We start from the raw sequence: 21220 nt of genomic DNA on the forward strand, positions 1-21220 counted from the left end.
GTTCTCCGAGAATTCCGTCCCTATGCGCCACGCCCCCGCGCTTGGCGCTGTCCAGCACGCCAGGACTGAAAGCTGCTGGTAGCGAGCAACCAGTAACTGCCTGCAGCGGTGGATTGCACGTAGTGCTGCATGGAACAGCGACAGACAGTCGGGAGATCTCACCGGATACTAAGGTGAAAGTTCAGTAGACCCAGGTCAATTCACGGAGGAGACATCGGACAAATATGTGACAGCTTTTTGATTTTACCAGACGGGGGCATTTTATTTTTGCCTTTCATTGATTTGCTGTCACACATGAAACTCCTGAACCATTCGGTGGTACAACTTGTTACCACCATGATTTTGTATATTTTATTGACTTACTGTCTGTTTGTTTTTGGATATAAAAAGGATGATAGACTGTCTTTCTTTCATGGGCATGTATTTGAGAACTCACCGAAGGCATCAAAAGTGAATGGACTAAGCATTCCTGTGAAGCGCATCAACGCGCAAAAATGGTGTCCAGAATCGGGAATGCACTTGAAACTCTATGGGAATGGCAGCGAGGATTTCCACGTCTTTGCCCACCATAAACAGGGAAATATATTGCTTAAAACTTCCAGGATTTTGGACAGGGAAGAGCGCTTCGAATACCTACTGAGTGTAAGTTTGTGTTGCCAAACATGCGTTTCAGCGGGCCATGTTGCCTTTCAGGTTGCGTCGGTGAAAGTGGATGTTTTGGACACCAACGACCACGAACCCACTTTTCGCAATGCAGACTTGAAATTAACTTTGAATGACGCGACTCCACTCCGGTCTGTGGTTTACACGATGGAAGCGCTTGATGCGGACAGTGGAAAGAACGCAGAGTTGACGTACTTCCCTGTTCCCAAAAACGGCAGTTTCTATGTGGTACCAAAAACTGGCGAAGTTTTGCTGATGGACTCCCTACTGGGCCTCCCATCTGCAATCAAGTTCTATGTTTTTGCTAAAGACCATGGTTGGCCCTGCAGAATCAGTAAGGGTGTTGAGATCACGGTTACCCCACGACAGTGGTGCCCACTGCGCCCAGGCCAGACAGGGGAGTTGGGCAGCCTGGGTAGGGCAGGGCGGATGCATAGGGCATTGTTGGACTCTGGTAGCATGGTCTTCCTCAATGTCTCCGAAGATGCAAGCATCGGTTCTGTCGTTATGAGCCTGAGCCCAGCCAGGTTTCAGGCAGCCTCCTTTGAGCTGGTTTATCCGAAGACAGATATTACCCCAATCAACGTGGGAAAGGAGAGTGGAGATATCGTGATAGCCATGCGCCTGGACAGGGAGACTGAACCGTTCATCGAAATCACTGTCAAAATACAAGATGAACGAGGTATGTACTATGTACTAAATCTGCACTTAACTGGGTGCATGTCTCCTGTGCGATATGTGCAGAGTGGTAATTCCATAATGTAATGGAAAAACGGCTATTACGCATGCATTATATGGTACTTAATAGCGCAGGATTTTACGACCATCTGGATAGCTGAATTACAAGTCTCCCTGCAGTCACCATCCCTCAGTAATGCCCCAAGAGAGCATAATATACATTAGGACACTGACACTGGTCAGAAAAAAAGCGTTTAGAGCAGACTAGCTACAATACATTCAACAGGAACACGTGACAAGGTATCACATTACCTGCTTCAGTGTGAGGAATGTACACAGATTATTTGTCATTATTACATGTTCATACATTGATATTATGAACCTCATGTTTATGTGTAACTCTAACAGCTATATGAACTTTTAACAGCTATTTTAATTATGGCTAAATAACTGCTGGGTATAACTGACTTATTCATTGATTTCTTAAATAGACTCCAGTCAGCAGAGAGTTATGGCCTCCATAGACATACTCTACGTAGACTCGGCTGTGAAGTTGTTTTCAACATTAATCCTTTTGGATTGGAGATCCAGTGTGATGTCTCTGTCTCTCTCTCGCTCCCCCTCTCTCTCTTTCTCTCTCTCTCCATCTATCCATCCATCCATCTCTCTCACTCTCTCGCTCTCTCTTTCTCTCCCCATCTCTCCATCCATCTCTCTCGCTCTCTCTTTCTCTCTTTCTCTCCCCATCTCTCCATCCATCTCTCTCAATCTATCTTTCTCTCGTTCTCTCCCCATCTCTCCCACCCATCTCTCTCACTCTCTCTTTCTCTCTTTCTCTCCCATTCTCTCCATCCATCTCTCTCGCTCTCTCTCTCTTTCTCTCCCCATCTCTCCATGCATCTCTCTCACTCTCTCTTTCTCATCTGCTGGCATTAGACCTTTAATCCCCCTCTCATTCGCTCACTCCCTCCCAGGGATTTGGAGAGGCACTGCATGCCGCACTCAGGAAACAACCTCTGGCATTCTTGGAGGGAGAGAGAAATTATGTGAAACCCTGCAGTGTAATTGTGTTGACAGTTGTTGTGTGGCCCCTAGTGTTAGGGCCCCTAGAGTTGGGGCCCTTACAGAGATGATGTTGGAACTTGGCACCGTGGCCAATGATTTGCTTTGGTTTTATAGTGCCAGTGTTTGATTGTGATGCACAGCAGCGTGTGAGAGCTTTTATTGCTTCCAGTGTTGGGACAGGGGCCAATAATAATGTATTTTGGTTGTAGTGCCAGTTTTCCAGTGTGCCCAGTGTTCAATGATGTTCATGTGAAAAACTTGTAGGGATTTTGTTAGAATAGCCTATTGTTGTTCGATGCACAGCATGTGTTCATTGATGTGTAAGTGTCTGTATGTATGTATAGGACGGATGCAAATTTGTACGAAAATCACAATTCTTTCTTGGGAATGAATAATGTTCATGCAACCCGATGTTTTCTGAGAAAATCAATTCACAATTCTTTCTTTCTTATGAACATATGAATCCTCCTATATATTGATGTTGTGAGGCGAGGACTATTCATTTGCCAACTTGTCTCTGCCTGATTAAAAATTAGCAATTTCTTATGACTAGCTTGCCAGACAATTCTTTCAGCTTCTTTTGTGGGCTGGTCTTTTTCTAAAATCCTTTCAAAAGCAGACTACCCATCAAACATACCTCTTTTTGTGTTTAAACACATTTGATGTGTGTTTTGCACCAACAGTCCTTCAACTTTAGTATTCTCTACTGCATGTGGTTTGCTTTGGTTTACTTTTTCCAATATGGCTGTGTGGTGAAACAAGTAATTATGGCATGGAGGCCCATAGGGATATTAGGTGACCGGTGTGGCTAAAGTGAGCATGTGGCCCAGTGGCCTCTTGTCTACACCCCAGGCAGCCCTATGAGATCCAGGAGAGAGTGAGCTGTCCATGGTACTGTAGTCTCTCTCTCTCTGTCACCTCTACACTAGCAGCTGTGGAATCAGCAGAGGGAGACTGCAGGAGAAGCCAGTGAATTAGGTCATCATGATAGACACTGGAAAGGTGTCATGTTGGATAGAGGCTAAGGGAACTCTCCATTAGTCCTGTCTAAAGATTTGGTTTCCACAAAGGCCATCGGCATTAGTAGCTTAGTTTCACAGAACAGAATGTATTAGCTGATTCTCTTTGACTAGGACTTTTTCCTGTGAAATCTGTTTGTCGTATTGGAAGGGGCAGGAGATTTGAGAAATATTGAGCAAATTGGACTGGAGTGATTCCCCTGCCTTTTTTTACATCTGTGGGCATGGTGGTAGTGGTTTGGAATGAAGACGTGGAGCTGTGTTTTAGCTCATAGCAATCACACGGGCTCCAATTTATCAAGCGTTTCAGATTAGGAGTGCTGATTTAGGATCAGTAATTCCTTCTAGATCACAATTAATAAAATGACATGGACAGCGAGGGACCTGATCCTAGATCAGCACTCCTTGATGCTTGATTCGTACGGCACCTGAGCTCAGCCTGTTTGTCAGAAAATGCGAGTTCTCTAGTTCTAGTCATCCTCTTCCCTAGTTGCCTCAGGCTGTATTTAATCCAATTTCCCATTTTCTCACTGCCTCTCCCCCAACTAAACATTAGCATATTCCCCCTGTGATGTGAAATGAATTGGAATGAGACCTGATCTTATTTCATGTGTAATTTGTGAATCTGGGGCTGTATATTTAATATGGAAAACAATTTCAGAATGCCATGCCATCTGCATTTATTCAATTTGTAAAGAAACTCCAGCTGTGGCTGGTGTGTGTTTGCGTGTGCGTGTGCGTGCGCCGTGTGAGTGCGTGTGTGCGCACACGCCCGTGTGTGTTTGTGTTTATGTTCACCTCTCTGTGGTGGGCCCTAGTTTTCACATTCATAGCTCCTTTCTGTTTGAAGTACATTGTCAATGCATTCATAAGATCCTGTCTATTGTTCGATTTGTCTAATGCTATACTATACTTCTGTTATTTTGGAATGCAGTTGACAGATTGAGGTGATAGAGGTGAACTATTCATGAGAAAGACATTGTAGAGCCACAACCTCTATCTGTCATTCCAGAAATATCTTTGTTTACTGGGATCAGTTTCGCCTCAGCGTCACGGTAACATACTCCCTCTTGGCGTTTCCCCTGTAGCATCACGGTAACATACTCCCTGTTGGCGTTTCCCCTGTAGCGTCACTGTAACATACTCCCTGGTGGCGTTTCCCCTGTAGCGTCACCGTAACATACTCCCTGTTGGCGTTTCCCCTGTAGCGTCACGGTAACATACTCCCTGTTGCCGTTTCCCCTGTAGCGTCACCGTAACATACTCCCTGTTGGCGTTTCCCCTGTAGCGTCACGGTAACATACTCCCTGTTGGCGTTTCCCCTATAGCGTCACGGTAACGTACTCCCTGTTGGCGTTTCCCCTGTAGCGTCACTGTAACATACTCCCTGTTGGCGTTTCCCCTGTAGCGTCACGGTAACATACTCCCTGTTGGCGTTTCCCCTGTAGCGTCACTGTAACATACTCCCTGTTGGCGTTTCCCCTGTAGCGTCACCGTAACATACTCCCTGTTGGCGTTTCCCCTGTAGCGTCACTGTAACATACTCCCTGTTGGCGTTTCCCCTGTAGCGTCACGGTAACATACTCCCTGTTGGCGTTTCCCCTGTAGCGTCACTGTAACATACTCCCTGTTGGCGTTTCCCCTGTAGCGTCACCGTAACATACTCCCTGGTGGCGTTTCCCCTATAGCGTCACGGTAACGTACTCCCTGTTGGCGTTTCCCCTATAGCGTCACCGTAACATACTCCCTGTTGGCGTTTCCCCTATAGCTTCACGGTAACATACTCCCTGTTGGCGTTTCCCCTGTAGCGTCACTGTAACATACTCCCTGTTGGCATTTCCCCTGTAGCATCACCGTAACATACTCCCTGGTGGCGTTTCCCCTGTAGCGTCACGGTAACATACTCCCTGTTGGCATTTCCCCTGTAGCGTCACTGTAACATACTCCCTGTTGGCGTTTCCCCTGTAGCGTCACCGTAACATACTCCCTGGTGGCGTTTCCCCTGTAGGCTAGAATCGATTTGCTGCTATTGATTAAGCAAGCATTCTTCTATTATGTTCCAATCCCGAACATCGCTGTAGCCCTTTCCTGCAGTCAAATGACTAGTGGCCTCATGGGTGGAATGTTATTAATATAAAGGACGAGGGTGATTTTAAGGATAAAAAATAAACGGAATGGATCTAAGCACAGGCAAAATTCTGGTGGAAAACCTAGTTCAGTCGGCTTTCCAACAGACACTGGTAGACAAATTCACCTTTCAGCAGGACAATAACTTTAAACACAAGGCCGAATATAAACTGGAGTTGCTTACCAAGAAGACATTGAATGTTCCGAGTGTCCTAGTTACAGTTTTGACTTAAATTGGCTTTAATATCAATGGCAAGACTTGAAAATGGCTGTCTAGCATTGATTATCAACCAACTTGACAGCGCTTGAAGAATGAAAAAATTATCATGCGCAAATATTGTACAATCCAGGTGTACAAAGCTCTTAGAGACTTACCCAGAAAAACTCACAGCTGTAATCGCTGCCAAAGGTGCTTCTAAGACATATTGAGTCAGGGGATGTAATACTTACGTAATCAAGATTATGTTCGGGCTTTATTTTTCATACATTTGTGAAAGAAGAAGAAGAAGACAGGGGGTGTGAATACTTTCTGAAGGCACTGTATCTACAGTGTATTGTGCTGCATTGTTCTACCTTTTGCACCATCAACTGACCCAATTAACTGAGGATAACAATGGCTGTGGCTCAACCTTCAGCCCCTGAGAAGAGCTGATTAAAAAAAACACGACACAGGGTATAGAAACAACTCCGGAAGTTTTAGTGTTTGTGGGACAAAGACGTTGCTGCGGAGAAATGGCTGACAGAGTTTCTGCGTGAAAAGTTTTTATGGGAATTTCAGTAAGGGCTAAAAAATATATAATTGCAATAATTGGGTAACGTGCTGTGTTGTGTTGTGTTGTATGGGACTTCTGTCAAAAGATGAAATGGCAGTTTGATTGAAGATTGAAGGGAGATATTTGAAGCTGGCTCAAAGTCTGGCTGGTTATCAAAACAAAGCATCACTAGAAGCTATTGGCAGCACAATGAAGGTACTGGGAACTTGTCTCAGTTTGAATGAGAGGTTGTTAAAACCATGTCCATCAAAGGGTGTAGGCATTGATATTATCAGAGAGTAGAACATCAACGTTTGTTGGTCACGTACATAGTTTAGCAGATGTTATAGTGGGTGCAGTAAAATGCCTGTGTTATCAGCTCATCCCAGTGCAATAAAATGTCACACGAATAATCAAATCATAAAAAACTATGGACAAGACGTAAAAAATGTCAGAACAACTACAAATGTAATATATGGATATATTCATAGGCAATAAGGCACGAGGTGGTACATGGCCAAATAATCTACAAACCCCTGAGGTGCCTTATTGCTTTTATAAACTGGTAACCAACGTAATTAGAGCAGTAAAAATAAATGTTTTGTCATACCTGTGGTATACGGTGCTGTAAATGTGCTGGACGGCAGGCAGCGTGCTCTGGGCTGACCGCACCAGCCTCTGGAGATCCGTTCGGTTGGGGGCAGTGCAGTTGTCGTACCAGGTAGTGATCCAGCCTGACAGAATGCTCTCAATGGTGCAGCTGTAGGAGTTTGTTAGGGTTTTAGGAACCATGCTGAATTTCTTCAGCCGCCTGAGGTTGTAGAGACTCTGTTGCGCCTTCTTCATAATGGTGTCGGTGTGGTGGGACCATCTCAGGTCCTCACAATTTCAGGTCTGCTATTGCTAGATATCGCTGCACTATTGAAGAAATATACTTTAGCATTTTGCTGCACCTGCGTTTTACTAAACTGTGTACATGACCAATAAACGGTGATTTGATGTGCACGCCAAGGAACTTGAAGCTTTTGACCCTCTCCACTGCGGCCCTGTCAATGTGGATGGGGGCATGCTCCCTCTTCTCGCCATGGTTCCACTTGACACCGGAGGGCAGAAGAGACCATCCTAGAGATAATAATGACACTCAGGTGTGTTCTATTACTCATTGTGATTTCCCCTTTAAAAGAGGTGTTTTCCACTACTCATTGTGATTTCCCCTTTAAAAGAGGTGTTTTCCACTACTCATTGTGATTTCCCCTTTAAAATAGGTGTTTTACACTACTCATTGTGATTTCCCCTTTAAAAGAGGTGTTTTCCACTACTCATTGTGATTTCCCCTTTAAAAGAGGTGTTTTCCACTACTCATTGTGATTTCCCCTTTAAAAGAGGTGTGTTTCAGTTTTTCTTTGCAGAAGCTTAAGTTGTTTACTGTGTGCGGTCGTTTCCTGAGTGAGTTGTCGAGACTTAGTGTTTGTTTTTGTCTTTCTTACAACTGTACTGTGATCCTGCGGCTACCGTTTCTCAGTAAACTATTATGTTTCTCCTTAACCACTGATTCCTCGTCTGGTCTCTTCTCTTTACCTGGGTCCAACCTCACCACGTCACACTTCTGTCTCCTGTAGTCCACCATCAGCTCCTTAGTTTTTTTACGCTGAGGAACAGGTTATTTTCCTGGCACCGCTACACCAGTGTGTGCGCGTGTTTGCACAGAGAGAACAAGAGGGAAGGGGAGAGACCATGGTGATGTAGCCTACCCACAAGCAAGGCAGCTGTTTGAAAGACTATCTGTGTCTGCGGCTGACTGCTTAGCATTCCGTTTGTTGTATCGTCCCTGCAGTTGGAGCACATATTATATGCTTCTGTTATGGTTTCCGTGTCTGTGGTCCGACTACCTCCTCAGTGTGCTTTGTTCCCAGTTTAACCGTGTGTCTCTGCAATGTTCTCATCGCATGTGAACGTCTCTATGGAACTAATGGATGTGGTCCTCTCCCTATTGTCAGTGTGGGGGTCCGGCTTAATGCTGTGGACTAATAAGGACACAGTCTGGTGCACTGAGAAGGAGAATGGGATAGTGATGATGCTTGAGTCATTAGTAATGCTAGAGGTCACACACACACACACACACACACACACACACATACACACACACACACACACACACACACACACACACACACACACACACACACACACACACACACACACACACACACACACACACACACACACACACACACACACACACACACACACACACACACACACACACACACACAGTACAACTAAGCTCAGGATAGAAACCATGAGAAGCCATTTAAATGTACTTTTTTCTCTATGTCAACATTGTTGAGAGGTTGAAATTGTTTCGCATTGTGACTATTTCACAAGATGTGTAGCGTTTAATTATTGTGTCCTTTGTGCCCCAGGAAGCTAGAGCGATTGCATTTTAATCAACCGATCTGAATCATTAATTGCATGAATGCATGTTAAGTTGCTTATGATGGGTTTCTCTGGAGCGGAGCATTGACTGCATCAGTCAAATCCTTAATTTAGTTGGTAAACATTTTATGGTCCTTAATAAAATAATAATACGTGTCGATATTAAAAAGTAAATACGAGATGCATTTACATTTTAGTCCATTACACACCCCTGTTATTGCATCAATATTGTACTATCAGATACATGATAATCATAGATTTGGGGAATCACAATATTAATATTTACCATGTAAATAAGAGAATCAGATTTATTTTTATTTTTTATGTCACACTAATGTAATCATACAAGTTAGTGATCAGGGGTGTTAAAAGTTGGTTGTTAATACTTCCCCCTCGCTCTCCCACTGTGTGATGAGCATTGATCTGAATTAATCTCGCTGGCTTCCTGCTAATACAGATTTGGATGTGTGAGAGGCGATGATGTTCCACAGCACAGGCTGTTCACTGGATTACACTCAGAAAATGGGGAGGTTTATCCTCTCCTTTAACCATTAATAACACTTCTACACATGCTGCTGTCTTAATGTGTGTGTGTGTGGGAGGGGAGTATAGATAGTGTGTGTGTTTGAGCTATGTGAGGCATTGAAAGGGATGAGAGGACAACAGCATTATTCCGCAGCTCCGACACATTCTAGTTCTGTGTATACTCTTGCATACCAATCAATTCAATTGTGCCATGTCATTATATACTATGAAGTGTTGGACTCAACATTCTTCCTTATATGCAGTACAACAACAGCAGGCCCAATAATGATTGGTCCTTAGAATCTCTCCTACCGTGGCACAGTCAACAACGTCAACCCAGATTCAGGTGTTGGTGATAGATTAACACTGTCTCGGGCCATACTCTTACTGTTTTCCCATTAAGCCTGCATGGCTCTTCAGTGGCTCCTGCCTGGCCCTGTACACTCTGGGCTGGGGAGGCGACTGGGCTTCCTAGACACCCCCATCAATCACCACCATGCTGGGAAATGGAGAGAGGGATAGAGGAGCAAGAGCTATGGAGCTCTGATTGAGCTCCAGTAGTGGTGCACTACATTGAGTGTACAAAACATTAAGAACACCTGCTCTTTCCATGACAGACTGACCAGGTGAATCCAGGTGAAAGCTATAATCCCTTATTGATGTCACTTGTTAAATCCACTTCAATCAGTGTAGGTGAAGGGGAGGAGACAAGTTAAAGAAGGATTATTAATCCATGAGACAATTGAGACATGGATTGTGTATGTGTGACATTCAGAGGGTGAATGGGCAAGGCAAAATATTGAAGTGCCTTTGAACAGGTATGGTGGTAAGTGCCAGGTGTAGGGCTGTAACGGTCATGACATTTTGTCAGCCGGTGATTGTCAAGGAAATAACTGCCGGTCTCACGGTGATTGACCGTTAATTAACAAACTCATTTAGCATCTCCTGGCTTCCACACAAACCTTACAAGCCACTGATGCAGACCTTTGGAATATCTACAATTTAAAAAGTCTAATAAATCCATGTAATATAGCCTACACCTTCACAATAAATCCATTATTTATTTTAGACAGGTCTAAAGAAACATGATATGAAGAGAATGTAGTCTATTTCAGAAGAACAGAATAGCATCCTCTGAGTTGTCCTTATGTTAGGTCCTGATCTGGCTATGCCATCTGGCTGTGGGCTACACTAGTTCATTTAGCAGACACGATTTGCTTAGAATTCCGTGGCATTATTTTATATCATGAAGAATACAATTGAACACAGCTGAATAAAATAGAAATGATATTTTCCCCAAGCGTTTTCCAAGGAGGTGCGCACATGCAGCTATTTTGTGTTGAGTGGTTAACATAGAAACAGGTCCTCCTATATGGAAAGTATTCAGACCCCTTGACTTTTCCCAAATGTTGTTACATTACAGCCTTGTTCTATAATGTATTAAATATTTTTTTCACTCATTAATCTACACACAATACTCCATAATGACAAATAATAAAAAAAAAAAGGGTTTTATAAAATGTGCAAATTTATATTTTAAAAAAAATATTAAAAAATAAATAAAAAATATCACATTTACATAAGTATTCAGACCCTTTACTCAGAACTTTGTTGAAGCACCTTTGGCAGTGATTACAGCACTGAGTCTTCTTGGGTATGACGCTACAAGCTTGGCACACCTGTATTTGGGGAGTTTCTTCTCTGCAGATCCTCACAAGCTCTGTCAGGTTGGATGGGGAGCATTCATGCACAGCTATTTTCAGGTCTCTCCAGTCTTGGCTGTGTGCTTAGGTTTGTTGTCCTGTTGGAAGGTGAACCTTCACCCCAGTCGGAGGTCCTGAGTACTCTGGAGCAGGTTTTCATCAAGGATCTCTCTGTACTTTGCTTTGTTAATCTTTTACTCGATCCTGACTAGTCTCCCAGTCCCTGCCGCTGAAAAACATCCCAAAAGCATGATGCTGCCACTACCATGCTTCACCGTAGGGATGGTGCCAGGTTTCTTCCAGATGTGACACAAAGAGTTCAATCTTGGTTTCATCAGACCAGAGAAGCTTGTTTCTCATGGTTTGAGAGTCTTAAGGTTCCTTTTGTCAAATTCCAAGCAGGCTGTCATGTGCCTTTTACTGAGGAGTGGCTTCGGTCTGGCCACTCAACTATAAAGGTCTAATTGGTGGAGTGCTGCAGAGATGGTTGTCCTTCTGGAAGGTTCTTCCATCTCCACAGAGGAACTCTAGAGCTCTGTCAGAGTGACCATTGTGTTCTTGGTCACTGACCAAGGCCCTTCTCCCCCAATTGCTCAGTTTGGACGGGCGGCCAGAGTCTTGGTGGTTCCAAACGTCTTCCATTTAAGAATGATGGAGGCCACTGTGTTCTTGGGGACCTTCAGTGCTGCAGAAATGTTTTGGTACCCTGTCTGTCTCAGAGCTTTATGGACAGTTCCTTTGACCTCATGGCTTAGTTTTTGCGCTGACATGCACTGTCAACTGTGGGACCTTACATAGACAGGTGTGTGCCTTTCCAAATCATGTCCAATCAATTGAATTTACCACAGGTGGACTCCAATCAAGTTGTAGAAATGGCGCTGGAAGAAATGGCAGCAGTTTTACGGGCGCCCAACCAATTGTGCGATTATGTGGGTTTTTTTTGCGTTATTTGTAACTTATTTTGTACATAATGTTTCTATAACGTATCTTACGGCAGAAAAGAGCTTCTGGATATCAGGACAGTGATCACTCACTCGGATTAGACAAAGATTTTTTTCAACAACAAGCAAGACTCACATGATATTCTCCAAACACCCGGCAGGGCCGACATCCCAGTTAATTGCAGGAGGAAGTGATGCAGGTACAGAGGACGAAGAGCCGGATGCCTTGTCAGGACCCAGAGAAGGCGAGTAGGAAAGCTGCCGTTACCGTCAATATTACTCGCCAACGTGCAATCATTGGACAATAAATTAGACGAGGTACGATCACGAATATCCTACCAATGGGACATCAAAACCAGTAATATTCTATGTTTCACGGAATCATAGCTGAATGACGACATGGATATTCAGCTAGTGGGATATACGCTGCACCGGCAAGATAGAACAGCACACTCGGGTAAGACGAGGGGGGGCGGTCTGTGCATATTTGTAAACAACAGCTTGTGCACGAAATCTAAGGAAGTCTCTAGATTTAGCTTGCCAGAAGTAGAGTATATTGTGATAAATTGCAGGCTACACTACTTGCCTAGAGAGTTCTCAGCTATACTTTTCGTGGCTGTTTATTTACCACCACAAACAGATGCTGGCACTAAGATCAGCCAGCTGTATAAGGAAATAAGCAAACAGGAAACCACTCACCCAGAGGCGGCGCTCCTAGTGGCCGGAGACTTTAATGCAGGGAAACTTAAATCAGTTCTGCCAAATCTCTATCAACATGTTAAATGTGCAACCAAAGGTAAAAAAAATCTAGATCACCAGTACTCCACACAAAGAGACGAGTACAAAGCTCTCCCTCGACCTCCATTTGGTAAATCCGACCACAACTCTATCCTCCTGATTCCTGCTTACAAGCAAAAATTAAAGCAGGAAGCACCAGTGACTCGGTCTATAAAAGTGGTCAGATGAAGCAGATGCTAAACTACAGGACTGTTTTGCTATCACAGACTGGAACGTGTTCCGGGATTCTTCCGATGACATTGAGGAATACACCACATCAGTCACTGGCTTTATCAATAAGTGCATTGAGGACGTCGTCCCCACAGTGACTGTACGAACATACCCCAACCAGAAGCCATGGATTACAGGCAACATTTGCACTGAGCTAAAGGGTAGAGTTGCCGATTTCAAGGTGCGGGACTCTAACCCGGAAGCTTACAAGAAATCCCACTATGCCCTGCGACGAACCATCAAACAGGCAAAGCGTCAATACAGGGCTAAGATTGAAACACACTACACCGGCTCAGACTTGTCGGATGTGGCAGGGATGGCAAACTATTACAGACTACAAAGGGCAGCACAACCGAGGTGCCCAGTGACACGAGCCTACCAGACGAGCTAAATCACTTCTATGCTCGCTTCGAGGCAAGCAACACTGAGGCATGCATGAGAGCATCAGCTGTTCCGGACGACTGTGTGATCACGCTCTCCGTAGCCGACATGAGTAAGACCTTTAAACAGGTAAACATACACAAGGCTGCGGGGCCAGACGGATTACCAGGACGTATGCTCCGGACATGTGCTGACCAACTGGTAGGTGTCTTCACTGACATTTTCATGTCCCTGATTGAGTCTGTAATACCAACATGTTTCAAGCAGACCACCATTGTCCCTGTGCCCAAGAACACAAAGGCAACCTGCCTAAATGACTACAGACCCGTAGCACTCACGTCCGTAGCCATGAAGTGCTTTGAAAGGCTGGTAATGGCTCACATCAACACCATTATCCCAGAAATCCTAGACCCACTCCAAATTTCATACCACCCCAACAGATCCACAGATTATGCAATCTCTACTGCACTCCACACTGCCCTTTCCCACCTGGACAAAAGGAACACCTGTGTGAGAATGCAATTAATTGACTACACCTCAGTGTTCAACACCATAGTACCCTCAAAGCTCATCACTAAGCTAAGGAACCTGAGACTAAACACCTCCCTCTGCAACTGGATCCTGGACTTCCTGACGGGCCACCCCCAGGTGGTGAGGTTAGGTAGCAACACATCTGCCACACTGATCCTCAACACTGGAGCTCCCCAGAGGTGCTCAGTCCCCTCCTGTACTCCCTGTTCACTCACGACTGCATGGCCAGGCACGACCCTAACACCATCATTAAGTTTGCAGACGGCACAACAGTGGTAGGCCTGATCACCGATAACGACGAGACAGCCTATAGGGAGGAGGTCAGAGAACTGGCCGGGTGGTGCCAGAATAACAACCTATCCCTCAACGTAACCAAGACTAAGGAGATGATTGTGGACTACAGGAAAAGGAGGACCGAGCACGCCCCCATTCTCATCGACGGGGCTGTAGTGGAGCAGGTTGAGAGCTTCAAGTTCCTTGGTGTCCACATCAACAACAAACTATCATGGTCCAACACACCAAGACAGTCGTGAAGAGGGCACAACAAAGCCTATTCCCCCTCAGGAAACGAAAAAGATTTGGAATGGGTCCTGAGATCCTCAAAAGGTTCTACAGCTTCAACATCGAGAGCATCCTGACCGGTTGCATCACTGCCTGGTACGGCAACTGGTACGGCACCAGGCGGTGTCAGAGGAAGGCCCTAAAAATGGACAAAGTCCCCAGCCACCCCAGTCATAGACTGTTCTCTCTACTACCGCATGCGGTACCGGAGTACCAAGTCTAGGACAAAAAGGCTTCTCAACAGTTTTTACCCCCAAGCCATAAGACTCCTGAACAGGTAACCAAATGGTTACCCGGACTATTTGCATTGTGTGCCCCCCACAAGCCCTCTTTTACGCTGCTGCTACTCTCTGTTTATAATATATGCATAGTCACTTTAACCTCTCTAGGGTATGTGGCGTCCCACCTGGCCAACATCCAGTGAGATTGCAGAGCGCCAAATTCAAATACAGAAATACTCTTGATAAAATTCAGAAAAGATACAACTATTTTACATAGGTTTAAAGATGAACTTCTTGTGAATCCAACCAAGGTGTCAGATTTCAAAAATGCTTTACGGCGAAGGCAAACCTTACAATTATTTGAGAACATAGCCCAGCAGACAGATCATTACAAACAGTAACCAGCCAAATAGAAGTTACACAAGTCAGAAATAAAGATAAAATGAATCACTTAACTTTGATGATCTTCATTGTTTTTAGCCTAAATAATCGATAGTATTTCAACCGGACAATAACGTCGTCAATATAGAAGGTCAACAAGAAAGGCACTCTCTCGGTCGCGCACATGAAAAAGCTCTGTTACACGGCAGGGTCCACTCATTCAGACTGCTCTTACTCCCTCATTTATCAGAATACAAGCCTGAAAATGTTCTGTTGACATCTAGTGGAAGGCATAGGAAATGCAATTTGAGTCCTAAGGCAATGGCTACTGTAATGGCATTGAATAGAAAACTACAAAAAAAAGATCCTACTTCCCGAATTGAAGTAGGTTTTCGCCTGTCAAAGGTTTTAGCCTGACAAATCAGTTCTGTTATACCCACAGACATTATTTTAACAGTTCCGGAAACTTTAGAGTGTTTTCTGTCCAAATCTACTAATTATATGCATATCCTATCTTCTGGGCCTGAGTAGAATGCAGTTTAATTTGGGCATGCTTTTCATCCAAAATTCCAAATGCTGCCCCCTACCCTAGAGAAGTTAACTATACATTCATGTACATACTACCTCAATTGGGCCGACCAACTAGTGCTCCCGCACATTGGCTAACCAGGCTGTCTGCATTGTGTCCCACCATCCGCCAACCCCTCTTTTTACGCTACTGCTACTCTCTGTTCATCATATATGCATAGTCACTTTAACCATACCTACATGTACATATTACCTCAATAACCCTGACTAACCGGTGTCTGTATATAGCCTTGCTACTGTTATTTTCAAATGTCTTTTTATGGCTGCATGATGCGACTCTAATGATGATTTGAAAACACTTCATGAAACGGATGAGCTCTGCTTCGTTTCTCGCACGAACTGCACACACTTCATCAGTCTGTCATTCACAATTTGACAAGCAATTGATAATGCCTCGAATTTCCTGTCGGAATCCCCCCTAGTGTGGCTGTAATGCACCCTAAAATACATGCCTTTTGCAGCCAGTGACCGTTTTACTGAATATAATAATTATAATTTCTTTCTCAGGGCTGCGTGTTCTGAAGCACCTCTCACTCACATGGTTCTCTCAGATATCTCAATTATTATTAGCAAATGCCTGTCACGTGGTCGTGTTCTTCTCACGGGCATCTTGGGGACGTAACTGTGCTCGTCCCACTTATCCAATTCCAAGGCACATATTGAAGAAACTGGAAGAACTGTCCACATGTACTTTTCGTCAGCCAACTAGATGAGTAGGCCTAACGAACAGTAAAAGCACTAGTCTATGTCAATCTACTACCCTCCATAGTACAAAAGTTGACCTATTCTATTGGTCAACTTGTCCTTCTGTGCGAGAAAGAAATATTCCAAATATAGTCTAGGACAGTTGTGGGATGCGACAGATCCCATATTAAGATAACCACTCACATCAACATTTTTTTTAAAGCAATGAGGCTGATTCAACAGATCAGAACGTTTAGTTTAAAATGTTGCTAAACTATTAGGCTATTTCTTCACATTATAAGCTCAGCAATGCGCACACAACGCTATACGCGTGAATGTTCCAAAATGCAATACATTTGCAGGAAAACACCATGCTCAAAAGTGACCTCAAATGTGATTATGCATGTAATGCTTTTATTATAAAAGGTGCATTTTTATGGTGAAAATTATCTTCCCCAAACTTGAAACTCATGAGCTGCTTATGTATGTATACCAGTTAGGCTCTACGCCCCTTGTAAAGCGGATTCATGTGCTTAATTTTAAGAAGTTATATGGCCACTTTAGTTGTGATACAAACCTTATCAAAACATATAGGCCCATGGGCTAGGCTACATGATGTGTTTAAAAAATGCTTAATATTAGGAAAGTTGAGAAATAAATATACTGAAGTAGACCTTGCCTATAGAAAGCTGATCCTTCTATTTTTAATAAAGGCCATCAAAACTCTTGTTTCTCACACAATTGAATAGCCTATAGAAATGTTGCGCAACATGAGCTCATGGGCTCTCATGAAGTGTTTGATTAGATTTTCCATTACATTTGCATTGATGTCAGACAATAGAGTGCTGAGTACCAGACAGTTAGCAAGTTTGGTAGGCTACCAATGACCATCAGCAGCATCAGAGCCTAGAGAAGCCTAGTTACAGTGACTAAACAGTCACAAGGAATTTGCCTGCGGTTATGACTCATGACTGCCGGTGTGGCAGTAATATGCTCACCTTACCATCCCTAGCCAGGTGCACCGGTTTGTGTAGAGAACTGCAACGCTGTTGGGTTTTTCATGCTCAACAGTATCCTGTATGTATCAAGAATGGTCCACCACCCAAAGGACATCCAGCCAACTTGACACATCTGTAGGAAGCATTGGAGTCAACATGCGCCAGAATCCCTGTGGAACACTTTCGACAACTTGTAGAGTCCATGCCCCGACGAATTGAGGTTGTTGGGGGTGGGTTTATGACAGTCATAAATACCTCTTCCCCCAGATTTCCTCTGTCTACCCTACTGATGTTACATTTGCAAACACCTTGGTTAACATAGAGATTCTGGGAACATCAGAAGGTGGGGAGAAATTAACTATATTCTGGTAATCCGACCAATTGAACATACAGTATGCGGTGGTACTTAATGAATATTATGTCAGTTCGGTTGTCATCTGAGACATTCTCATCAATGATAAGATGACATAAACTCTACAGTGGAAAGTCTACACATCAGAGTTATCGGATTCACATGGAATTGTTGTTCAATTCAAATGTTTGAATATGAAATTATTCGTGATGGGATGAAATGTGATTTTAGCTTCTGAAATGTGAGATTAGGGTTTTCATGAGTGAATTAGGCCCGAGTCAGTGGCCCGTCCACTGAAGAGACATAGTTTGTAAACTATGAAACACACTCCTTTTCTCCCTTCCTATATAAAGCCTTGACGACAATATAACCTCCTGTTCCGAGGATGTGAGGACGACGGTCCGATGTCAGAATGGTTCAGATAATAACTACAGAACGAAGCCAACATCAGCATGAGCTTTGGTTGCGAATGGTATGAACTTTGAACTCTTATTCACTACAGAAGTGATACCTCCTAGCCGTTGAGTTAGCAAGGACTCGGTTTGGCAACATGGCCTTCCATCTACCACCAACCTACGGAAGCTCAGGGTAAATATTTATTGCATTTTCCTTTTCCAAATGGGCGGTAATTTAGAATGCATAAGATACTGTATTTACGATAGCACAGCTTCTCCCTGTGTCCCCCATTCTTCCCACTCTTTCACTCAAACCCAGCCCATTTTCTTTTGTGTAACAAGCTGTCATATCTGTTCCGCCCGCTAGGGACGTTTTCCTTTATGACATAATTTGTAATCAAGTTATGATTAATTATGTGTATGTGTAATTCTGTGTGATTAGTTAGGTATTTAGTAAATAAATAATTAAACCCAATTTTGTATTGCTGATTCAACTTGTTAGCCAGGGTTCCTGACGATAACCAAGAATGTACAACTTTCAGATGAGACTGAATTAAAGTGATGATTAATGTTGACTGCTATTGATGTAAAATATTACTAGGTCTTTAAGAGTTTATTCGGAAGATAGCTCTATAAATATTATTTTGTGGTGCCCCGACTCTCTAGTTATTTACATTTACATGATTAGCTCAATCAGGTAATATTAATTACGGATAAATTATTTTATGGAATAGCATACCATATCACTTAGACACGACAAAGGTGTCCTTAATGTTTTGCATGCTCAGCGTATATTATTAAGTCAAAGATAGTTATAGTGTGTGTCCAAAATGGCAGCCTATTCCCTATGTAGTGCACTACTTTTGGAGCTCTGGTCAAAATAATTATACTATATAGGGAACAGGGTGCCATTTGAGGCACAGAGTGTTGCTCAGCCTCACTGTCTTCCTCAGCAGGGTTACAGTGGGCTTGATAATGAGCGTGTGTGAATGGGAAATTGAATTAATCCGCTAGCAGCCCCCATAAATGTGTAGCTATCATGCCTTCCAAGTCATATAATGAGTAAAGCAGAAATAATTTCACACACCATTAAGGAGCACAGGAGGTTGGTGACACCTTAATTGGGGAGGACAGGCTCGTGGTAATGGCTGGAGTGGAATGGTATCAAACCTGGTGTTTGATTCCATTCCAATTTGCTCCGTTCCAAACATTATTATGGGCCGTTCTCCCCTCAGCAGCCCCCTCTGGTGAGGAGTGAGAAGATGGGTCTTTAAACAGTTTGGCCTCATAGTCATCACTTGACTTAGTTTAATAGGATTCGAGGTAACCTGGTCTCAGATCTGTTGGTGCTCTTGCCAATGACAACTCCATTGTTTGGCATGACAAGGAGTTGGCATAATAGCACAAACAGAATCAGGATAGACTCTAAGTGATGTATCTATCTGATAGTCACCATGAAGATGCTCAGGTCCCAAATCCTAACTTGAGATAAGTGTGCGGAATTACAACCTCTGAGTAACAGAAGTCTTGCACTGATGTCAGTGGGAGATGTCTACGGAAATATTGAGTTAGGTGCGTAGCTCAAGTTAGCTACGGGCTAATAGTTAGCTACTTAGGCCTTGTTGGACTAAACAGCTCTTTTCTCTCTACCTGGCACAGTCCAAAGGTGTAGATATTAGCTAGCAATCCATTTTCTTAGTTTGGTAGAGCATGCTAGCTAGCAGCTGTTGTGTTGGTTAGGTAGAAGCAGAACTACCCACTGGCCACAGATGTCAATTCAACATCTATGTCATTTCATTGAAATCTGTGACTAGCTGATGCATTTACATAATATTTTGGTTCTGTGTTTCCGAGATTAAGGCAGAACATGCTAGCTAGAGCCTGTTGTGTTGTGTTGGTTTGGTAGAGGCATAGCCTGCCTCAGTGACTCAGAGGTGAGAGAGTTCCAGAGAGTTCCAGATAGGCCACATCTGCTTTTCGAGCAACCCCATTACTCTCCAATATGATCCCATTCTAGGCCCGAGGACACTGCTGAGAGTGGAGCCTCCAAATTGGCCCCATACTCATCACTATCTTTCTGTAGCTACCACCACCATCATAACACAGAAATTACCCCTTCCTCCCTTCACCACAGCAGCACTGCCACAGCACAGAGAGCGAGATCCTTCTGAAAGCCTCTAACACCAACTGACAGCAACAGATAGAGATGAATGGGTATATGAACAATACCCCTGGTTCTGGTTAGAAAGGGGAATAGCTAGCAGGAAATATGGAGAGAGAGAAAGAGAGAGAGAGCAAGAGAGAGGGAGAGAGCAAGAGAGAGCGAGAGAAGTGGAGAGAAACTAGAGAGAGAGAGAGAGAGAGATGGGTGGAGAGAAACTAGAGAGAGAGAGAGAGAGCAAGATAAGTGGAGAGAAACTAGAGAGAGAGAGAGAGAAAGAGGGAGAGAGAGAGAGAGAGGAGTGCAGAGAAGCTAGAGCGAGAGAAGTGGAGAGAAACTAGAGAGAGAGAGCGAGAGAGGGAGAGAGAGAGCGAGAGGAGTGCAGGGTAGCTAGAGCGAGAGAGAGAGATGACTCCTTATAGCCGCAATCCTCTGCTGGCTCTCTGTTGTGAAGTTGGGAAGTGGTTTTCAGAGTCTTTTCTTAGAGTTGAATAGTGCTTCTACGAACTCGCCATTGTTCCCAATCCACCTCAGGCCCAGTGTGGTGTTAACAGCTGGAGGGATGAGAGAGCCTGAGGAGTACTACTATCGCCTTACTGCTAGTGTCCATTCTCCTCTCAACATACTACAGTAAAGACAGCCTACATAAAGAGAGAAGGATAAGCCTAAAGAATATTTATGACTTTACATTAGATTCATAGAAGATAGTGTAGTGATATATTCCATATTTAATTAGGCAAGTCAGTTAAGAACAAATTCTTATTTACAATGACGGCCTACCCCGACGAAACCCAGACGATGCTGGGCCAATTGTGTGCTGCCCGATGGGACTCCCAATCACAGCCAGATGGAATGCAGCCTTGATTTGAACCAGGTTCTACAGTGACACCTCTTGCAATGAGATGCAGTGTCTTAGACCGCTGCACCACTTGGGAGCACAAGCGTGAAGGTATTTAGATTAACTTCCCTGCCACCTAGTCAGCAGTACTTTGCATTTAATTGGTGTGTGTGTATGTGTCTGTGTGCATACGTACATGTGTGTTTGTTTGT

The 21220-nt window shown here is 43.8% G+C and overlaps 1 protein-coding gene across 1 annotated transcript in view; it reads left to right on the forward strand.

Moving 5' to 3' along the window:
- Nucleotides 1–21220, forward strand: part of LOC109888892 (neural-cadherin-like) — a 112197-nt gene continuing 90977 nt past the window's right edge. Inside the window, exon 1 of the mRNA XM_031821516.1 lies at nt 1–1345. Coding sequence (XP_031677376.1) covers nt 295–1345 — 1051 coding nt within the window. The 5' untranslated portion in view covers nt 1–294. The remainder of the gene's footprint in view (nt 1346–21220) is intronic.

Source organism: Oncorhynchus kisutch, linkage group LG4 (assembly GCF_002021735.2).
Source record: "Oncorhynchus kisutch isolate 150728-3 linkage group LG4, Okis_V2, whole genome shotgun sequence".
Classification (NCBI taxonomy): Eukaryota; Metazoa; Chordata; class Actinopteri; order Salmoniformes; family Salmonidae; genus Oncorhynchus; species Oncorhynchus kisutch.